This window comes from Empidonax traillii, unplaced genomic scaffold, assembly GCF_003031625.1.
Source record: "Empidonax traillii isolate 1590-97213 ecotype Southwest subspecies unplaced genomic scaffold, ASM303162v1 scaffold439:size492302, whole genome shotgun sequence".
Taxonomy (NCBI): Eukaryota; Metazoa; Chordata; class Aves; order Passeriformes; family Tyrannidae; genus Empidonax; species Empidonax traillii.
This window is the reverse complement of record NW_020955632.1, coordinates 406,658-427,742: the sequence shown is the minus strand read 5'-3', so window position 1 is coordinate 427,742 and position 21,085 is coordinate 406,658. Positions and strand designations below refer to the sequence as shown.

The following is a 21,085-nucleotide window of genomic DNA, read 5'->3' as shown; positions in this document are numbered from 1 at the left end:
CTTATAAATCTACACCCGTACTAGTCAGTAATGTAATTCAATAGGCATAGATTTACAGAGTAAATCAATTAGTGCTGAGGACCCAACATCACAATTATTCTTGTTTCAAGGAGCTTTGACTCACGCTAGACTTCATTTGGGACCGAACGCCCAGTCCAAGCATCTCAAATATCTGAGGTGTGAGATAATGTTCTGGTGCAGGTTCACCTGAAAGAAATTGAGTTCATGTACTCTTGAGACACAAGTGAAACAAGGCATTTCAGCTGGGAACAACCAGAAGGTTTCCTTAAAAACCATGTTCTGGATCTAAACTCAAACACTAATATAGTCATATTTCAGCAAAACACTCCAAAATTGCTTCTTATTTTGCAACCTCAAAATGTTGATATTTTCCTTATTTCTTTCATGCATTATTCTCTTTTTACAGCTCATGTATGTAATTATCCAATGACTTTTTCTTGGAGTCATTCACAGCATAGGCTGCTGAACAGCATAGACAAAAGATATCAATTTTCTCATTTTCTACCCCCTTTCATTTACTTCTTGCACTTATAAAAGATAGCAGCTTATCATAAAATTGTTCCTGGTCATTCAAGCATTATGTGTTTCTTGCAGCTGAGGTTAATTCAGGAGAATATGGGTGATTTTGTCCTTCCCTTAACAAAGTACATTGACAGCTTTAAGAGAGAATAATAACTAGTTTGGAACTTTGTATTTCAATATACTATTTCTTGTGAATTGGCAGTGATACTTTTTTTCAGTGTGGTTAGCTGTTATATTTTCAATCTTTATATTACTTTGAAGAACTTTTTAAAAACTGATTTCCTTACCTCATGAGGAGTCACTCTTCTTTGTTTTTAACATGTTACAACATCAATAGTGAAATGTTATAATATTGCTCATTTTGATAACAATAAGCTCCTCACAATTTATGAGACCTGTTATTTTTAATCTTCTCCGTAATAGAAAAAGTAAGCCTATAAGAAGAAATGACTGCTGTTACATATACAACTCAATAGAAGAATGCATGAAAATTATTCCTTTAAAGGTGAAGACTAAAGTCTGTGTATTATGGCAGTCAGCAGTGATGATCTGTCTTTTTGTCTATAAACAAACTGAAACACATCTCATAACTAGTTTTAAAGATCATAACCATCAACTGTAGATTTCCAGGAAGAATTCAGTTTATTATTGCTTTTTTAATTAGCTGAACTGTGTAATGTTGATATTAAAACTACTGAAAGCAGGACTCTTGATGCTGCACAAATGAAAGCAATCCAGTGTCTCATTTACACTCCCCTCACAGTGTCTGCAGCAGAACTATAAATAGAATAGGCTGCACACAGAAATTTATTATTGCAGTTGATAGCAATTTCTTTGCAAAGGTGTCTGGGGGCATTATTCATGAGATTCATTCTGATAGACTCTCCAGCTGAGATCCTCACTTCCCAGACCTGCGGGTGGTCAGTTTAGGAACATACTAATCAACTGCTATGAACAAAGACTGCCACAAGACTTACTTATTTCCCTCTTTTAAAAAATACAGGAGGTCTTTCAGCTTCAGATTATTTCCTTTAATCTGATTGCATGGATATTATAAGCAGATAGCGGGGTTTTCAAATCACATGTATTTGATATTTTATCAGTGCTCATCCTAATGATTGCGCTATTATCAGAAAACCACAATGACTGTGATTTGATACAACACACATTATGTCCTCTACATTCATACCCACAGGCACATGTGACCTTATCAAGTATAAGGCAGACATGTTTCTGTTCAATACTGAGGATATATAGCAATCACATGAACTAACCTATCAAGCTATTATCTAATTTTGGACATAAAAAAAAGGGAAGGATCAAATAAGACCTTTAATGAAATTATATTTATAATAAGTGATAGATGAGAATGTCTTACACTTCTGTTTTTCCTATCTGATTTTTGTTTTCCTACCACGTCTGTCGTGCTATCTTTGAATACTGTAAGAAAAATAATTTGTACAAATGGAATATGCATATTTCTAAACCTTTTGTCACCCCTCAAGATTGATTAGAACTTATCATTCTATTGCCTATTCTAATATTTTTTTATGACAGAAAATCTAAGTTATATGATAGCAGAGATATTACCTGTTTATTCTGTTTCAATTTCAATATAGTTACCACTGTAAGCGTAATTCAGGGCTTTTTTTTACATCCTACTGTGTTACCACAAGCTATATGTAATACATGATGTATCCATTTGCAAAGTAAACTCATTTTTTTTTGTTGTCACATTATTTCATTTTTTCAGACATAATAGAGGACTTGTTTTTCTGTAGCAGTTATTTTGACTGTGTTATAAAAGATGCAGCACAAGCAACTGGTGAGATGTTAGAAAAGTCACATATCTCACCATGAAAGGAAATATAAAATAAAAATATAAAATTAAACACAAAAGAGCCTGTATACTCGAGTCACCAATAAAGCATTATGGCATGTCTAATGCCAGGTGCACTACTGAAAACAAAGACTTCTATTACAGCTATAAGTCAAATGCCACTGGTTTTCGATGAGCCTAAAACCTCTTCTGTTTATTTCAAGAGCATTTTGGTACTTATACATATTTTTTTTGTTTTTAATTTAAATTTGTCAGTGATGCAGAAAATTGGTATTGTGAATGCCCTAAACTCTACACTGGAAAACTCTGCCAGTTTGCGACTTGTGATGAAAATCCATGTGGAAACGGTGCTACGTGTTTTCCGAAGTCCAGTCGAGATGCTGTTTGCTTGTGTCCATATGGAAGATCTGGCATCCTCTGCAGTGAAGGTAAAAACCATTTTCTTCATGCATTGGTTGTAGTTTCTATAATTCATAGAAGCTGTGGTAAAAAAGTCAAATATTTTGAAGGCAAAATACTGAAACTGATCACCTCCCCACCTACAAACAAAGCCCAAAATCACAGTCACAGACAAAGAATGGCTGAGCTGATCCCCAAGTGTTGTTTTATGAAAGCGTGGGTCAGAGAAAGGGAGATAGATGGATCAAAGAAGCTGAGAGTTTACAAGCAAGGAAATAGCAGGTTGTGTCTGATGTTTTGGTAAACTACCTGGGGAAAAGCTGAGAGAGAGATTTGACTGAGAGCTTCTTTGGAGAAATTGATTTACCCTGTAGTTTGATTTTTCCCCTACTTAGGGAATCATTACTTTGTACATTCTGCATATAAAAACAGTGTGTAAAGAATACTTTCTGGATTGTAGGAATACCACCAGGTACCAAAATTTGATTAATTTTTCAGGTAAAAAAGAGGAGCAAATTAAAATTTACCAAGTGCTTTGCCATGAAACAGGAGACACTATGAAGGGAAATTAATAAAGCAAAGTAAATAGGTCATTTTGACCTATATTATCAAATTAATTGATTATAAGCAAAGTATTCTTGTCCCCTAACAGTCAATGTAACAAGAAGTACTGATTGAAAAATCTACATATAGAAAATAATCACTGGTCCTGAGCTGATTTAGTGATGCATATGAAGTTCCTTTTCAAATAAATATTAGGCAATGTTTGGTTTGATTTTGTCATATCAGATACGCATTTAAGTCTTATTTAAAATTTTTATTTCCAAAATTTTCACTAGATGAACATTTATGTTTTATTCATGTTTTCATCTAACCCTGATAATTACAGCAAATAGCAAATACAAGAGGCAAATATATGAAATGTGTGTGATACTTCCTTGGTAATCTTAGCTTGCAGGAGCACAGTACTTTTGGACTTCATAGACTATATCTCTAGTCATACAACCTGCCTTTCTTTGTTCCTTCTCAATTGCACTGCATCCTCTTTAAAATGAGGCTCCAGAGCTGACTCAAGGTGCAATATTCAAGGTGTGATAATGCCACTGCTTTGAACAGTAGTGTTTGACATTTTCCTCTTTTACTCTCTGCCCTTTTCTTAGACACTTCCTCCATTCTATTTCCTTTTATGAGTATACTGATGTATTCACGAAAGTGCTTATTAAAACTTCTAACACCTCTCTCTTTGAATGCTGATGATAAGTTCAGAACCCACCATTTCACATTTAGGATAGGACTGTTTCTGAAATCTACCCCAATTTGGATCTGTCAGTGCTGAGTATCATCTAATGCTTTTTCTCAGTCATTGTTTAACGAGGCTCTTCTGAAAACCCTTCATATCTAGCTGTTTCTAAATTTGGAGATCTCAATAAAAATTGAGATGCTAAATTGAGAGAAAGTAAACAAATTCATTAGTCTGATTATACTACAAATCTGAAGTCTTTGAAACCACAGAAAAAAATACTGTTATTGAATGGAAAGGGAAAAATCTTTTTGGATCACCATTGTGAGCAAGCAAAATGAGAAAAAATACTCAGCTTTGTAGAACAGAGTACAGATGGAGAGTAATAAGGCCACAACATAAGAAATTATTATTGAAATATGAAAAAAATATTTTATTGAACTGTCTTAAGAGTTTAGAAGGAACAGAAATAAACTAAACACAGACAGAAGTCTTGAAATGAGTTGCAAGAGGCCCCATTACCACATATTCTAAAACAAAGAAGGGAGGAACAGAGACACAATGCAGTGAAGTCTGGATGCATCCTTAGGGATAGTCCTAGTGAAGCCATACTTTTGGGGAGCTATTTGAAGATAATGATAGATTGCCTAATTAAAATGGTAGAACAATTTTAGAAACAGAAAGCAAATTTAATTATTTACTATAACAAAATGAGTGTCCCAGATAATAAATTTAATGGAAATAAATGGTCCATTAAAATTAAATCATAGAAGTGCACATTTTAAACAAATCATCTTTTTTCATTGTGTATAAGATACACAATAATATTGTCTCCACTATTAAGATTAGTAACCTAGTGCATGCTACTTTGTGTCTGAAATACTGAAGGAAAGCTGATTTCTCCTAAATGTTTATCAAATAATAGTTGGTTTCCATCAACAAGAAACAAACAAGATGTCACACTGATTATTTGATAAATCAAATATAGCTACTATGCCAAATAGAGTTGCAATTTCCTGTCAGCTTTGCTGTTCCTACCAATACAGATTACTTAGGACAAAGTAAGGATAAATAAAGAGGTAGACAGGGCCAAAAATGAGCCCACTGTTATAGGTCTTCCCCATATCAGAGCTCCTGTTGCCATCCATTAAGAGCTGGAAGTCAACCTAAGAGCATCAATCTCTACAAGTATTTAAGAAGTGATAATAAAACTCTTGTCACTATTAAATGAAACAAAACAAAATAGAGAAAACAAACAAACATCAAACAATTTGGGGTTTTATTTGTTATGACAAGTTAAAGATACATCATTTTATGAGAAATGTACAAAATTCAAAAGGGGAAGAAAGTTATAGGGCTACTCTAAGCATGACAAATGCAGCAAAAATATAAGGAGGGATAGCAACTTCTGTTAAACAAACCTATATAAATATGGAAAAATAGACAAAGTCTAGCACTGACAAGGAATTTTCTTACATTTCTGAGGCAGATGGAGCATATTGCAGTCTTAACCGACTGGTAACAGTGGCTCTGAGTTTATCTTAGTTATCTCATGCTTGTTTTATACATTAATAAAAACTTCCTAAAAGCATGTCCATTTTTCCCAATATCCGTAGCAAAGTGCATTCTCACTCACTACACTTTTTCCTTGCTTTTATCACTAAATGACCACATTATTTTGACTGCAAGCTGAGCATTATACATTGAAATCTCTCTCAAGAACCTACCATAGCTAAGGCATAATGGGCCAAGGGAATGGGGGATAATAATATAAAATAGAAAAGAGGACAGGCTGTGTTCATTAGGCAGAGGACATGGCCAGACAAGCATACTGACCAACCAACTATTCACATGACTGGCCCTTTTTGTCTCTGTATCCCTCTAGTTTTCCACACTTGTTCCTCCCCAAATCACCTAATTGTCTCCAAAAAACATCCTTAAGTCCTGTGCTATTCCAAAATACTCTTCACCTGCATTCTGTAACAGGTCCCATACCTCATGGCAGTTACACCCCTCTGTCCAAATGGTGATTGATCCAGTGTTGATTCATTGTGGTTGTGTCACACCTTAACACTAGGGCTAAGAGCCTCCTGGGACAGGTCTGGGAGGGGTCTGGACAAGGTGTTCCTTCCTCCGAATCCTTAAATTGGGTTCCTGCCTGCCACTGCGCTCTGTGCTCCTCTGGGATTATGGAGATGGACCTGTGGTGGGCTGATGGTTCCTGGGATAGGGCTGGGATTTGACTGTTGATTTGTGGAGTTAAATGCCTCCGCGACTTCCAGCTTAGGGGGGAATAGGGAGGGGAGGTAGAGCACACCATCATTATGCAACACATTGGAACAGAGACTATGTCTACATGGACAGTTTGATTCTATCTCCCAAGTGATTTGAGCTTTTTAAGCTGTATATAGAGGGATCTATGTCATTAAACCGAGTCCAATTGTTGAGCTCTGTCTTTTCAGTAGATTTGTGTGAAAGCAGCCAGCATTCAAGCTAGCTGATTGATAAATTTCCTTTCATATTTAAATTAGTAAAAAGATACTTGCATTGTGGGTTTTTTTGCAGAATGTAAATCTCCTCCAGTGTTTAATATCACAGATTTGATTAGAGTTGTTGAATTGCTACCACCTCTGTAATCAACCTTTTTTTTTTTTTCTATTAACACTCCCATCTAAGCACAGACTGGAGGCATTCTCTGGCTGGTACAGGAAATTGATATAGTCTGTAAAAAAAAAATAAAAAAGACCAGTACGTTTGAAATGTCTGAGTGTAAGGAATTTTGTTATATAAGACACAGAAATTTTAAATTGGAAATATCAGGACATCATCGTACTGTGAGGTTGTGATGGTTTCCTAAATGCAAGTGAAGCAGAAATGGTTCATTCACCAGGACTGGAAAAGAAGAACTGGACTTCAAAATTCTTTATGCTATGTTGTTGTTAATTGTACATTATACAAGAAACAAGGCCCCTCTGGGAAGCAGCTGGTTGTAACATGAGGCATTTTGTTAAGCCAGGAACCAAGAGCAAGCACTTTGTAAGCACAAATGCAAATATAAAGAGAGAAGGATTTCAAGGGAATGTGCATTGCTAAGATGAGTAATTGTGTAAGTTGCAGTGTTTTAGACCAAACTTCAGTGTTTTAGTTTCATATATGCGACAACATATATGAAGCAGACCTAACTGTGACACCACATATAGCAAACACACCCTGAAAAGGGCCATTCAGAGCACTCATTCACAGCAATCTCTAAGGATCTTCCTTGAAACATTTCTCAGCAACATTTATGGTAATGCTTCACAGTCCAAAGGATTCCAGCAGGTTTTCTGTAGGATGTATTCCCCCACATATAAAATTCATTTCAAAGTGTTGAAGTGGAAATAGCCACTTGCTTCAGGCTCTGTAGAGCGAATATCAGCCTGCAAGCGAATTGTTTCTGTGCAGCTATGTTTGGCACAAAATGTCACCTTCAGAGCTGTTTGAGTCTGAAGACCAAATCATGCACTTCAGTGACAGCAGATGCCCAAAGGGTATTTCCTCAGCTAAAAAAATCTGCATTGCAAGGTTTCTGGTCAGTGATAAAAGACCTTGGGGAATGCTGATCAGGGTTGCTCTTCTTCCTGTTCAAGACAATTTGTTTTCTGGGTCGTTTGGTTTTCAGTGGGCCTTAATGTCCACCACCTCTTCAATGGAAGAGGAATGTCATAAAAATTGTAAAAAACACACATAGGCACACTCACACACTATTATGTCACTGCTGTATTACCAGTTTTTTAGATTCATATTTTCATCTTTGTGCAGTGAAATCACTTTTATTATTTCAAATTGCAGCTCACAATCAAAGCATAACTCTGGTGACTCCATGATTACTGATGACGCAGGACAAATAAAAGCAATCCAAAAGTGTTTATTGGGGGTGGGGAGGGGAAGGCATACACCTCAATTACCCATTATGTACATCACTAACTCCTCATAAAACAGCCTTCAAGACATCAAGAGTCTTTTACTGCTACCTTGAACTCTCAGCTGGCACTGCACTAACCTTCAGCTACAGCACCCCTTAGCTTTTCCTCCTTGAACTTCCCAGACTTTCTAGTGAGAGAAATGGGTTTGCATGGCAAGGTTCCCCTGCAGCCCATTGTTAAGACAATGGTGAGGCAGGCTGTCCCTCTGCAGCCCAGCAAGGTACACAGCGGAGAAGATATCCATCTGCAGCCCATGGAAGACTCCACACTGGAGCAGATGGATGTCCAAAGGAAGCTGTGACCCCATGGGAAGCCTGCACTGTAGCAGGGTCCTGACAGGAGCTGTGGACCGATGAAGAGAGAAGCCCATGCTGGAGCAGGTTTGCTGGCAGGACCATGGAGGTCCCACACTAGAGCAATCTGTGAAGAACTGTAGTCCATGAGAAGGACACACATTGGAGAAGTTCATGGAGGACTGTCTCCCATGGGAGGGAACCTGCACTGGAGTAGGGGAAGAGAGTGAAGAGTCCTTCCACTGAGAAAGAAGGAGTAGCAGAGATCTCATCGTAACCCCCATTCCCTAACATCCTGTTCCCAGTGGCAGGGAAGGAGTTAGAGGAATTTAATCCCAGAAAGAAGTGAAAGGAGGGGACAAATGTTTTAAGAACTTGTTTTATTTCTCATTACCCTACTCTCATTTGATTGATAATTTTTCCCCAAGTCAAACCTGTTTTGTCTATGACAGTAACTGGTGGGTGGTCTCTCCCTGTCCTTGTCCTAAACGATGAGCTTTTCATTACATTTTCTAAGTCCATCTGAGGAAGAGAATGATACAGCTGCTTTGGTAGGCACCTGGTATCCAGGCAGGGTCAATCCACCACAGCTTGGAAGACTTTAAAACACAATGCCTGATAGCAATTCTCATTCCTTTTTTAATATTGTCTTTGCATGACTCGGGGAAGATTGGCTTGAGATCTGCTCTGCCAAAAGGAATCTGGGGGGTGCTGCTCTACAGTCAGCTGGATATGATCCAGTAGTGTGACCAGGTGCCAAGAAGGACAATAATAGTGTATCAATAATAGCGTGACCAGTAGGTCAGTGACTGTCCCACTGTACCCAGGACTGGGAGGTCATACTTGCAGTACTTTGTTCCATTTCGGACCCCGCACTTCAAAAATGACATTGAGGTTCTGGATTGTGTCCAAAGAAGGGCATAGAAGACAGGAAAGGGTCTGAAAAACATGCCCTATGGGGAGCATCTGCGGGAACTGCGGCTGTTTAGTCTGGAGAAAACTCAGGTGAAACATCATTCCTCTCTACAACTACCTGAAACAAGCTTTTAGTGAGGTGGGAGTTGGTCTCTTCTGCCGTGTCTCAAGTGAAAGGACAAGAGGAAATGACCACCATGGGAGGTTCAGATTAGCTATTAGAAAAAAAAAATTCACTGAAAGAGTGGTCAGGCATTGAAACAAATAACCTGAGGAGATGGAGAGGTCACCATCTCTGGCAGTGTTGAAGAGGCGTCTGGATGTTGCACTTGGGGATATGGGGGTTATGGTGGTGATGTCAGTCAGTTGGACTGGGTGATCGTGAAAGTCTTTTCCAACATTGATGATTCTGTAATTCTGTGATTCTATGAAATATATGAGCAAGTCTTTAGGAGAACTACCCATCCCACAGGGTATATGGCTGCTGATCCTAGAGCCAGACGTAGAGCTGGTAACTGTTCACAGTTGGTCAATGTTAATATAAAAGAAGTGTATTATCTGATTGCAATTCTCTAGCCTGAAGTCTTCATCTCTTTCTATTCCTTTAGTGTGTCTTGTTTTTTGTAATGTATTGTAAAGCTGTGGTTCAAGATGTATTGGCAGTGAATGCTGAAGGAACATTAATTTTAACTCATAACAGAAAATTCAGAGAAAATGAAACCATTATTCTTTTTCTTCTTTGTCACTTTATTCACTTTTCTTTACTTTTTTTCAAATGAAAATTGGGGTTTTTTTAACTCCCATTTTTTATGTTCACCTCCAATAAGATGTACAATGTTAGGGAAGTAAGTAGTCAACCATATTAATATATTTATATAATGGGATAATTTGTCATTATTTGTTTGTGAGGCAATGGGACATATCACATCATGTATTATTACTTGTTCACTACTGGGAATGCAGAAAAGCCCAATGATGAATGGCATAGAACTGACAGAGAGACAGGACAAGAGCAAGGACAAAAAAGGGATAAAAGACTTCACTACTCTGTCAGAGCACTGTGTGTTTTAGGCACAGTGTTAATTTGGAGTCTGTTTTTACAAGGCTCATCATCAGAGACATTGGGACACATCTTTGTTCCTTCACCACTTCAGACTGTGCAGTCTAAGAGCAAGGGCAGAATTCAGCTTGAATGGTGTCTAGAAAGGAAAAAAAAAATAAATCCAGTGGAGTTAGCTGTGCCCTCTGCTACTTCAACTAGTGCCAAACATTTTACAAATAATGTTTAAAAGGACTGTGTTTCAAGGAAAAGATTATGCAATTTTCTGCACATTCTTGGCTCCATAGCTTTAAAATGAAAAGATAGAGAATAAAAGGAAAACATGGAACTGTCTTGCTTCGCACAATGTTACCAATCACTGTATTTTTCACACAGGGTTATTATTATGGTTTTTTCAATTTCCAAGTTAAAAATAGGTAAGAGTATGGTCATTGCATGAAAGGTATCTCAAAGACTGAATATTTTACACTGATGCACATTTACTGATGACCTTTCACTTTTTTATGTGATTGAATAAATATCGCTTGATAAATAACACATCGTAGACAAGAAACATTTAAAAATGTAGTATAAATTCTATATATGGCAGTCCAGAGACAGATAAACTATGGAGTATCTGTCAAGCTAGATAGATTGAATTAGGCAGAAATACAAGCTTTTGACTCAGTATTGATTAACATTTCTAAATACATTTTACTCTCCAAAGACCAGGATAAGGGAGGACTATTTGCAAACACTGCCTCTGCCTACCTACTAAGGATAGGGTAGTTAATTAGATTCTGCATCTGACTTCTACTAGGTATGAGAAACTTCTTCAACATGGTGGAGAGAGCTGTGAAGTAAACCAAGATAATGTAATGGCTTTCATAAAAAATGTCTATTGCCTTAAACAGTATTTCTTCCTGTGGTGACCATATGCCTCATAAAGGTGTAGCTCCCTAATGTGCTCATGCACCATTTCAAATAACATCCAGGCACAGCACATGCACAGGGAAGGACCAGCTCAGAAGGAAGCAGGGCTGGGATATGACAGCTGATTAACAAGTGCAGGTAGTCAACACTAAATAAGGACACACCAACCAGGGAATTTTTTTAATTCCCTAAACCTGTTGATGGGTGTGAGTTGCTCCTCTGGAGAAGCATGCCCTTCTTCCTGACAGCCTCCTGATAACCACTGTTATGTAAATCTTTGTGCCCAGATATCAAGTTTAGCCCACTACTAGTGATATGCTGGATTTATTATTGTTTTCAGTTGGGTAATTGTACCTCTGATTTGCATTACTTGCCATTTTGTTATCCTCAAATAAGTTGTTGATCCCCAAAACTATTGACTGGTGCTGTCTGTTACCATGTATGGAACCTAGAGCATGGCAGGGATTCCTTAAGCCCCTACGATGATGAATATATTATGGAATGTACTGCATGGCCCCAACAAAATGCACAGTTAAAGCTGGATGAAAAGACCCTAAAGATCTGAGAGGAGATGCACAAGTAGTCAAAGATGGACATCACTCAGGAAAATTGCTTCTTGTTAGATGTTTTGAAAATGGCTGTGCTCTGGTACCCAGGAGCAAAGAATGTTTAGTGACTATGCTCTAATCTGGAGTTCAGAGATCTACAGTCAGTTCTTCAACATGCACCAGGCTTTGTGCACAATTTTGTGCAAATAATTAGGTTTCCAAGATCCCTAGAGTTCCCATTCTTTAAAATTAGTGGGAAAAAATTTTTTTCCTTGGTTTTACAAAGAATGAGTTCAGAATTTCACAATCATTTAGCTTTTATGGCAATGAAGACCAGAGACAAAGAACATGCAGAGGGGGAAGTGGTTGCAGGATACCGAGCAGATAGGCTTCATCCTACCTATCTTTATAAGTCTGAAATACTTTACTCTGGCTTCTAACCCAATGATGCTTTCTTATTTGGTGTGGTGAAATAAGGATTTTAGAATACTGTTCACCGGACCTGTATGAGGTAGATGTTTTTTATGAAAGACACTGTATCCTAATGTGCTTAATTTTTCTACTGGCATAAGTGCAACATTAGGTGATCAGCTGTGTATATCATCTATGTCCCAGCTCACATAATCTTAGAATCATCAAATGGTTTGGCTTGGAAGAGACCTTAAAGATCATCTTATTACAAATCCCTGCCATGGTAGGAACACCTTCCACTAGACCAGGTTACTCAGGGCCCCATTCAGCCTTGAACACCTCCAAGGATGGGGAGTCCACAATACCTCTAGGCAACTTGTTCCAGTGCCTCACCACCCTTACAGTAAAGAATTTCTTCCTAATATTTAGTCTAAACTTTCCCTCCTTCAGCTTAAGGCCATTCTCTCTTGTCCTCATCCTGTCCCAACAGGCCCTTGTGAAGAGTCCCTCTCCAGCCTTGTCATAGGCCCCCTTCACCTACTGGAAGGTGGTATAAGTTCTCCACGGAGCCTCTTCCTCTCCAAACTGAACAGCCCCAACTCTCTCAGCCTGTCTTTGTAGGAAAGATGTCCAAGCCTTGTGACCAACTTAGTGGCCCTCCTCTGGACTTTTTTCAACAGGTCCATGACTTTCTTACATTGGAGGCTCTTCATCTGTGTTCAATCCACCTTTAGAAGGAATGCCAAAAGGAATAAGTAGAAAGGTAAAAAAATAACTCCCCAGTTAGAAAGCTCCAAGGAGACTGCTGAAACAATTACATACTTCATACTGGGAATGAAGTGTTTATGTTGGGAATAACTTGTCAGGAAATAGACCCTTCAGTGATCTCTGTCAGCAAACCAAATTACCTGGTTCTATGGAGGTACATGAGAGAATTTGCCTCTTCCATTATAAAGCAAAGGAGGAAAAGATTATAATTCCAAAGGTCTGTTTTGTTTTAAAATCTCCTTGTGTCTTAAATATTTTGTGGTTTATTAAATAAATGGAAAGAAAGAAACAAAAGGGGAGGGGGAAAAGAAAGGAAAAAAGGAAGAATACTTTGCATTAAAGGAGCCGCCTTTGGGAGCTCCTTTCTCAGGAGCTTCCTGAGAAGCAAAAAATGCAGAACTTAAGCCTACTTTAGTCATGTTCAATGACTAAATGAGGAAATATGGATAGACTGAAACTATCACCAAATTTAAATATGAGGATTTGTGTTTTTTCAGCACATGACTCACAGAGGTCTGAGACTTGAGGTTATGTTCAGTCAGACTTGGCTGAGAACAAACTCATTGCCAGTTTTCTTCTAATTAGGACAAAATCCTTGTTTCATATGGAAATTTCCTGGCTCACATTTAAGATCACGGAGCAAGAAATAATGTGTCACAAGTGTGAAGTAGTGTTTAATAAATGGGACAGTACACTCTGTATTGCTGCAGACTCCAAGCCTGTGCTAGAAAAGGTTTGTCATGCCTATGTTTGCATCTTTTCTGCAATGCAGGTACCAGGTACTAAGGCAATGTCTGCCACTTCAGTACCGATATGGCAGGTTTTCCATGTGCGAGACACTGGATTATTATATTAATTATTGGCTTGGACCAACTCAAGTGTGTGTGGCGGGGGCGGGGGGAAAGGGACAGGTCAAATTTGACAAAAGTGAGGCAATGCCCTGTCCCATATCTCAGCCCCTGGGAGCCTCCTGGCTGACCCCAGGGCAGCTTTCAGTCAGAGGCAGCCCAGGAGCACTGCCCACACTACACCCAAGAGCCCCAGAATGGTCAGTGGGATGAAAATCCCACATGGGAGGGGTGGCCACAGGGGGCCAGAGCAGATAAAACTGAAGATGTGTGGTCTCCACATGTTTGAACACTTCATCTTCTAGACTCCTAAAGTTGGATCTATGTGGGATGTAGGGATAGTTGCTATATTTCTCTTTTACTCTGTCTGTCTTTACTTCTTCTTCTCCTTACTCCTTTCTTAATATTTTGGGTATCTTGAGACTGGATGGGTTGGATTTTGCTAAGTTGTATGTGTTAGCATATGCTAAGTCAATGCTTTGTGAAACGTTTTTTTGGTGGAATGTTACCCTTTAAACTTTTGCCAAGTGCTCTTACTTTCTAAAGTTTACCAGTAAAAGTACCCTCTGTGAAAATGTGTTCAGCTTTTCTCCTATGCACTCTCTAAAGCGTTTAAAAAGTCAAAAGCTCTTCCACTATGTCCAGAGGGAGGATGTTGTTGGAGATTGTATATTTTTAAAGTAAAACCCCTTCATTGAGCTTGTAGCTCAAGGCCTGGGGTCTTACACCAGGTTGCAAATTTAGAGAAAGATTCCACGAACTAGAGACAGTGACAACATTTTCACAATTATGTGTAATTGCTTCTCTCACACTGTATTCAAGGCCAGATGCTGAAAGGTACTTAGGCTAATGTAGATTTACTTGGGGAGTATTATAATACTTTACTAGCACTTACCAATCTGGTTTGTACATGGTATAGCTCTGTATGCCTTCCTCCCCCAGTCTCTCTTATTGCCTTCATTAGTAAAGCTGTATTCAGTCACGTTTGGTGCTCAGGTTGGTTAGACATAACTGCTCAAATCTCAAATCTACTCCAATACCCAGTCTTTTAAGGTTAAGCTTTACTCAGCTTTCTTCTTCTCTCTCCTGTTTTAACTAAACCATATAGCCAATATGAGTATTAAATGATCTCTACTCTCAGCATCAGCTAGAGGAATTGGCTACTGGACTGCAGCAAGAAATCCTTGGGGCAGTGGGGGTGCTTAGCACTCTATTGTCTTTGCACCAGTACAGACATGCCTAGGCTTGATTTTATTTGTAATTCATGTAGGTCCTATTCACTGTGCTGCAAATTCATCCTTTTATGATATTTCATTATTTCCTCTACCTGTGAAGAATTATTATTCCATAACCTCTTCAGCATATTCTCGTACACACTTTCACTCAGATGCCTATCAGAGATGGCATTTCTTTTAAGAGGAGAATTTCTTTGTGTGTTTTCCTTTGTCTCTCTCAGTTTTGAGTCAATATTACAGTGTACAAATTGTTACAAATGGAGGAACAATGCTACCTAGAATCCAGGAGATGGCAGTAGTTGCCAATAATTCATTTGTAAAATAAGCCTATTTACGAAAGCTGAAAAATAAAGATATTTACCCTCAGAGGAAAGCCAAACTGTATCTGCATGTGTCTAAATTATTACAATATAATGAATAATTAGTTTTATTTATAAGTTCTTAAATTCTAAATTAGGCTAGGAAGTAGAACTTGCAAATACATATGTTATGTATGAATATGAATTTGCCCTAACATATGAATTATACATATGAATTTGCCCTAACACAGATTTTTTTTTTTAATCCAGCTATTAATATTACACAACCAAGTTTCAGTGGCACAGATGTCTTTGGCTATACCTCATTCCTAGCTTATTCTACAATCCCAAATATCATCTTCTACTATGAATTTCGCTTGAAATTTCAGTTGGCAAACCACAACTCAGCTTTACAAGATAACCTGATTTTTTTCACTGGACAGAAGGGCCAAGGTAAGCTTTATTTGTATTACCTATACTTACATGCTTTCAAATACTCATTAGACAAGTAGGATAAAATAAAAGTATGTACAGGTTTTTCTTGGTTCTTTTTAGGATATAATTTTTTTAGGGGGAAAAAAATCTCTTCAATAATTTAATGTTTTGTAAAGACACAGTAATTCAATCATCTTGTCTAAATGTTTTTTTTCATTATGGAGAAATATAACTGCTTCCAGTAATTAAAGTTAACAGTTAATTTGACACTTGAGGTAGCATATTTCTAGCATATTTCTGAACAGAAGAAATGGAAAACAAAGTTCTCTCTTGTCAGTCGTACACATAACTTTCATTATTGATCACATGTATTTGGTGTGCAATCTTGAGATGCTGCCTCAAACCTTCTTCCACTGATATTTACTTGATTGGAAAATCCATCTGTCTATCCAACATGCCACAGCCACCCTGCTGTGTGTCTCAAATGACCTGCCACAGGGACAGCCATGAATTGCTGCTGTTGTCACAATGGTTCAGCTTCCAAGACCCACAGTACTCAGCACTGAAACCCAACCTTGCAGCAGCTAGCTTTGGGCTCCGTGTTACTTATGTCAAATGAGAGATCCTAACCCCTGAGACGACTCAATGCAAGTTAACCCAAGATAGCTATGAATAAGTTGTGCCCCAGTCTGTATAGCAAAGCATTCAACTTGATCTGATTAACATAGCTGAGAAGCAAGTTACATAAATCTACTTACAGAATTTGTGTCAAGATTTTAGCAACACTTAAGGTATCTCTTCACAACATCACTCTGGGGCAGGTTGCATGGCATCAGAACTGCAATGGGCTAAAATAGAAATACTACTTGTGTTCTGTCCATCTTAGCATTACTCCACAAAGAAGCTATAATATTGATGAAAGTTGGGAAAAATCTAATGAAAATTTAATGCAGATATAAAGCAGTCAGAGTAGAAACTACTTTATTCTTCATAGATCATAAGAAGCAAGTAACTTATTTTTACCTTATTTCTGCAATTGGAGTGTGACCTAACTTTTGGGTTTGGAGTTGTCAACAATGGGGTTGTTGAAGTCTAGGAGGGAGGTTTGGTGATGTGTCTTTAGGTCTAAACCCAACACAGATGGAGAGTGATTTAGATATATAAATATGAGTCTCTGCTACCATAGTAGATGTTTTACCATATCTAAAACATCACATGAGTTTGGCAAATATGGCCCATGAGTTACAGAAACCCAATGCTTATGCTGAACAGTAGCAGAAAATTAATACTTCAGGAGAATGAAAGAGGAGGGAATTTATTATTATTAGCAGTTTTAAGATACTGAGCTCCCAAAATACATCATTAAAAATAATTTTGGGGGAGGCAGGATGCAATAACATATATATCTAAAAAAACAATTGCAGTACATTACATCAGAAGGATACAGGGTATTCTCCATTTGCTATGTTAATACATTCGATATTTTCTTAGGTCTTGGTTTCTGTTAATTTTCATTACTCAAGTTCCTGCACCCCCTGGTGCTTCTTCCCCTTTCTCCCTGTGGTAAACTTCCAAGAATCAGGCTGTTAGTTTGCAATGCAAACTAAGACTTGTTAGCTTAGAACGGCTCAGCAGTTTACCTATCTGTGATATAATTCAGTCTGCTACTTTTCATTTGCAAAGATCCTGTCAAATTTAGCTAGTGCAGCTCAGCTAATCAGCTGTACTTCAGTGTGCTATGTTTCCTTGGTACGGAACATTTACTTAATTTATCAGGTTGATTACCCAAATTAGCCCAACATAAATAGGTACTAAACCATGGCGAGCGTATTTCAACTCAAAACTTAGCTCTGCCCCTGTCTCTGTGTGAATCAGATTTTTGTTAAGTTTTCTTCCAAACTTCAGCAAAACACGGTCAGATACGTGTGATACTTCTTACTGTACTACATTCACACCATTTAAACTACATCCACATGCCATATTTTATTCCTGGAATAGTCACCACTCACTCCCAGGCAGCTTTTCTTTTCATTTACTAATAACTTATTGGTGTGGGCAAAGGAAATATTGTCTTTCTTTTTTGAGTGGCTGAGTAGAAATGGTGTGTAGAGTTGAAGTTACCTAAAACATTTCCATCTAGTAATTTAGAAAACAAGTGTTCAGAAGCCAGTGTCCCCATCACTAAATTTTTATAAGAATAGTACACAACTCTGTTGTAATACAAACACAAAGGAATCTTTAGAACATTTTTTTCAACAACAAGAACGCACCACATTCAGATATGTTTCTTCAACCTTGGGAACTGAATTTCAGACACCTGTTTGAAACATTTCTAATTGTAGGAAATGTAACCAAACAAAAATTATACCAATTAGTCCATTGCCTTTGCTCCACGTAGAGCAAATGCAAATATGAAATGTAGAACACCAGTGGTGTAAAATAATGTGATTTTTTTTTTTGAGTTACATTAATCAAAAGGGAACACCAAAAAAATTGCTTAAAAATATAAAATATGCTGCAGTAAAATTTGTCTTGAATTTGCCTGCAGGGTGTACACTGTATTCTCCAAGTGATCGTGGAGTGTAGGTCTTTCAATAATTAGCTGACCTGAGTTTTAAAAGAAAAAACTTACTGGTGTCATTTTTATTAATGAGATTTACTAGCATTCTAGGCTTATTATGCAGTTGTTAGGCAGAAACCCGGCTTTTTGTTACTTTGCATATAGTTTGTGTGTGTGTGTGAACACTGCAGTGCAGTAATAATGCATTTCTGCATCCCCTTGACAAATGATGGGTGGGCAGCAGCACACCACAGGCATTGATGTCATGGCTAACCTCTTGTGAGTTGCTATCAAATTCTATCCCAATATACATGGTTAAAGTTAAAAATTGTTTAATTTATGCAGACTCTTAACATTATATTATTCTGCCCCAGCCCTGGCAGTGTTCAAGGCCAGGCTGGATAAGGCCTTGAGCAACCTGATCTAGTGGAAGGTGTCACTGCCCATGGCAGGGGGGAATGGGACTAGAGGACCTTTAAGGTTCCTTCTGACCCCTTAGCATGCTATGATTCCATGATTATCTTCACCATATCATTTTTGTAGAGTCCTGACACTGTTACATTTCTTTAATGTACTTCCATTTCCAAGAAAGCATTTTAAAAATTCAGAGCATTTTAAGTCACGGTTTGTCTTTAATGTGCTTCCCCTAGTTTTGCAGGTCAAAACATGTAAGTACTTGTAGACACTGTTGAAAATAGAAACTTTAGTAATGATTTTTTTAAATAATAGTTATTTTCAGTTTGGAAATCCTTCACTGGTAATGTGCCAGTTTAGCTGAAAGCAATGGAATTTCATTCAGTCATGAACAAATAATTGTAATAAAAAATGAATAGTTAGTGTTCTAATACAACAGGATGTAGCTGCACACTTTCTACAGAGGCAGTGCATTCATAGTCTTTGGAATAAGATTTTCTTTTCCTATTTATTCCGGTTGCATCAAAATAGTAACTGTACAGCAAAAACAAACTTCTGTATAGAAAAAGCACTCCCTGCCCCCCACATTGCTAATGCAGCATGTTCATTTATAGAATATGAGATAAGGGGAATAGGGCATTTTTGGTCGTGAAACAGCAATATGCAGAATTTCAGTGGGAGGACAATATACAGGTATCATTGTTTCTTGGGGAAAAGCCTGTTCTATCTTTTGCAAATGAAGCAAATTTCCCATGCATTTGAGGCAGGGGCATCAAGAGACATATGAAATGAGGGTCACTATTTGATACTGGAAGAACAAATAGGAAGAGACCTTCCCAGAAACAAATACAAAATGAGATTGCCTTATGAAAACAGAAGAAAATATCAAACAAAGCACAGTGTGCAGGCATGAAATTGAGCACTGAATTGCTTGGATTCACAGGAGACTTCTAAAAATAAATGGATGGCTTTGAATTTCAATTCAGGACATCCTAATTCAAGAGTGAGAACATTTTTCTCCTTCACCATTTTTTTGTATCGTGGTTCTTTTACTATGCAAAGTTTATATACAAAAGGGTGGGATTACTAAACAGAAACAAGTTGATAATGTTTTCTCTAAGCAATGGGTGTTCCACTCTTGCCTGCATGAGAGATTGAATTCTCTTCAAAGACGCCAGTGTAAAAATGTGTTTACTTGGACAACCGGGAACAGTTCCGAGAATTGAACTCAGTTCCAAGGACTGAATTCTTGCTCATGGGCTTTAAGTCAGACTTAAAATCATCAAATGAGATTTTACAGTATGGTGATTGAAAAACACAACTGCAATTATATTTATATAGCATATAAATATAAAGAAATTAAATAGTTTACTTCAAATTTGAAAATTGATGGGTTCTAACCCAAAATTTAGAAGGACTTTAGAGAATTAAAGCACATGGCTGTTCTGACCAGAGAAATACCAGTAATGAACATTCTAGAGCCTCCCTAATCAGGGGTAGGTACAATAAAGTCTCCAGGTGCTACTGAGTCAAGGGCATCAGATGGAGCTTGACAGAAGCTGCTAGAGCTTCTCCAGGCACATATTCCTGACACTCCCCTTGCCTCACAGAAGTAGGTGTCTGCAGCTTTTGAAGCTGTTAAAGTACCTAACATGAAAGCTGAAAGCATACTGGAATAGGATTAAGTCAGGGCCTGTTCTCACATGCAACTTGAAAATTCAATTATTTGGGTTTTTTTAGAGTTTGGAAAAAGTTGAAAATTTATTTGTGTTCCAAGGGGAAGGAACAGCAATGACTTCTAAATCCACCACTGTCAACAGGTTTTGTGGATGCCATAACTTAACTGCAGTGTGAAAAAGATCTCTCCTTAAAAAGCCTATAAATGTTTAAAACCTCTGCAGTTTCTATTTTAAATTCACAAAAATACTGGAACTAGTATTACAAGTTAGGCAGAGAACATTAGAAATACTTAAGCATCTTAAAACTTTCCTGGGTAAAATTATGCCGAACTCCTATCTTTTCATTGAATTTCAAGAATATTTTGTGTACTGGTATTCACTAAATCCTGGAATAAGTAGTTATTATTTTGTTATGTTTTCAGGTCTGAATGGAGATGATTTCTTGGAGTTAGGCCTCCGTAATGGGAGAGTGGTATATAGCTACAATCTAGGTTCTGGCACAGCAACAATCATCAGCAAGGCACTTGATCTGACACTCCATATTCATGTCATCCATCTTGGCAGAAATCTCCAAAAAGGCTGGCTGAAGGTAAAAAAAAGTAATTCCTTTAGAAGGAAAGTGTTCTCTGTATTTTTTCACATCTTATATGGGAAGATTAAAAATTATTTCTATGTTTCTCTGTAAACTTGGCAAGACTGTCTTCCTTAGGACTTTCTAAAT

General features: G+C 37.7%; 1 protein-coding gene across 1 annotated transcript in view; it reads left to right on the top strand.

Annotated features, from left to right (window-relative positions):
* The window catches only part of LOC114062842 (protein eyes shut homolog), a 109,612-nt gene that overhangs the window by 55,039 nt on the left and 33,488 nt on the right, over positions 1–21,085 (top strand). The window contains exons 3-5 of the mRNA XM_027894711.1: positions 2,639–2,811; positions 15,547–15,729; positions 20,787–20,953. Of these exons, the coding sequence (XP_027750512.1) occupies positions 2,639–2,811; positions 15,547–15,729; positions 20,787–20,953 (523 nt within the window). The remainder of the gene's footprint in view (positions 1–2,638; positions 2,812–15,546; positions 15,730–20,786; positions 20,954–21,085) is intronic.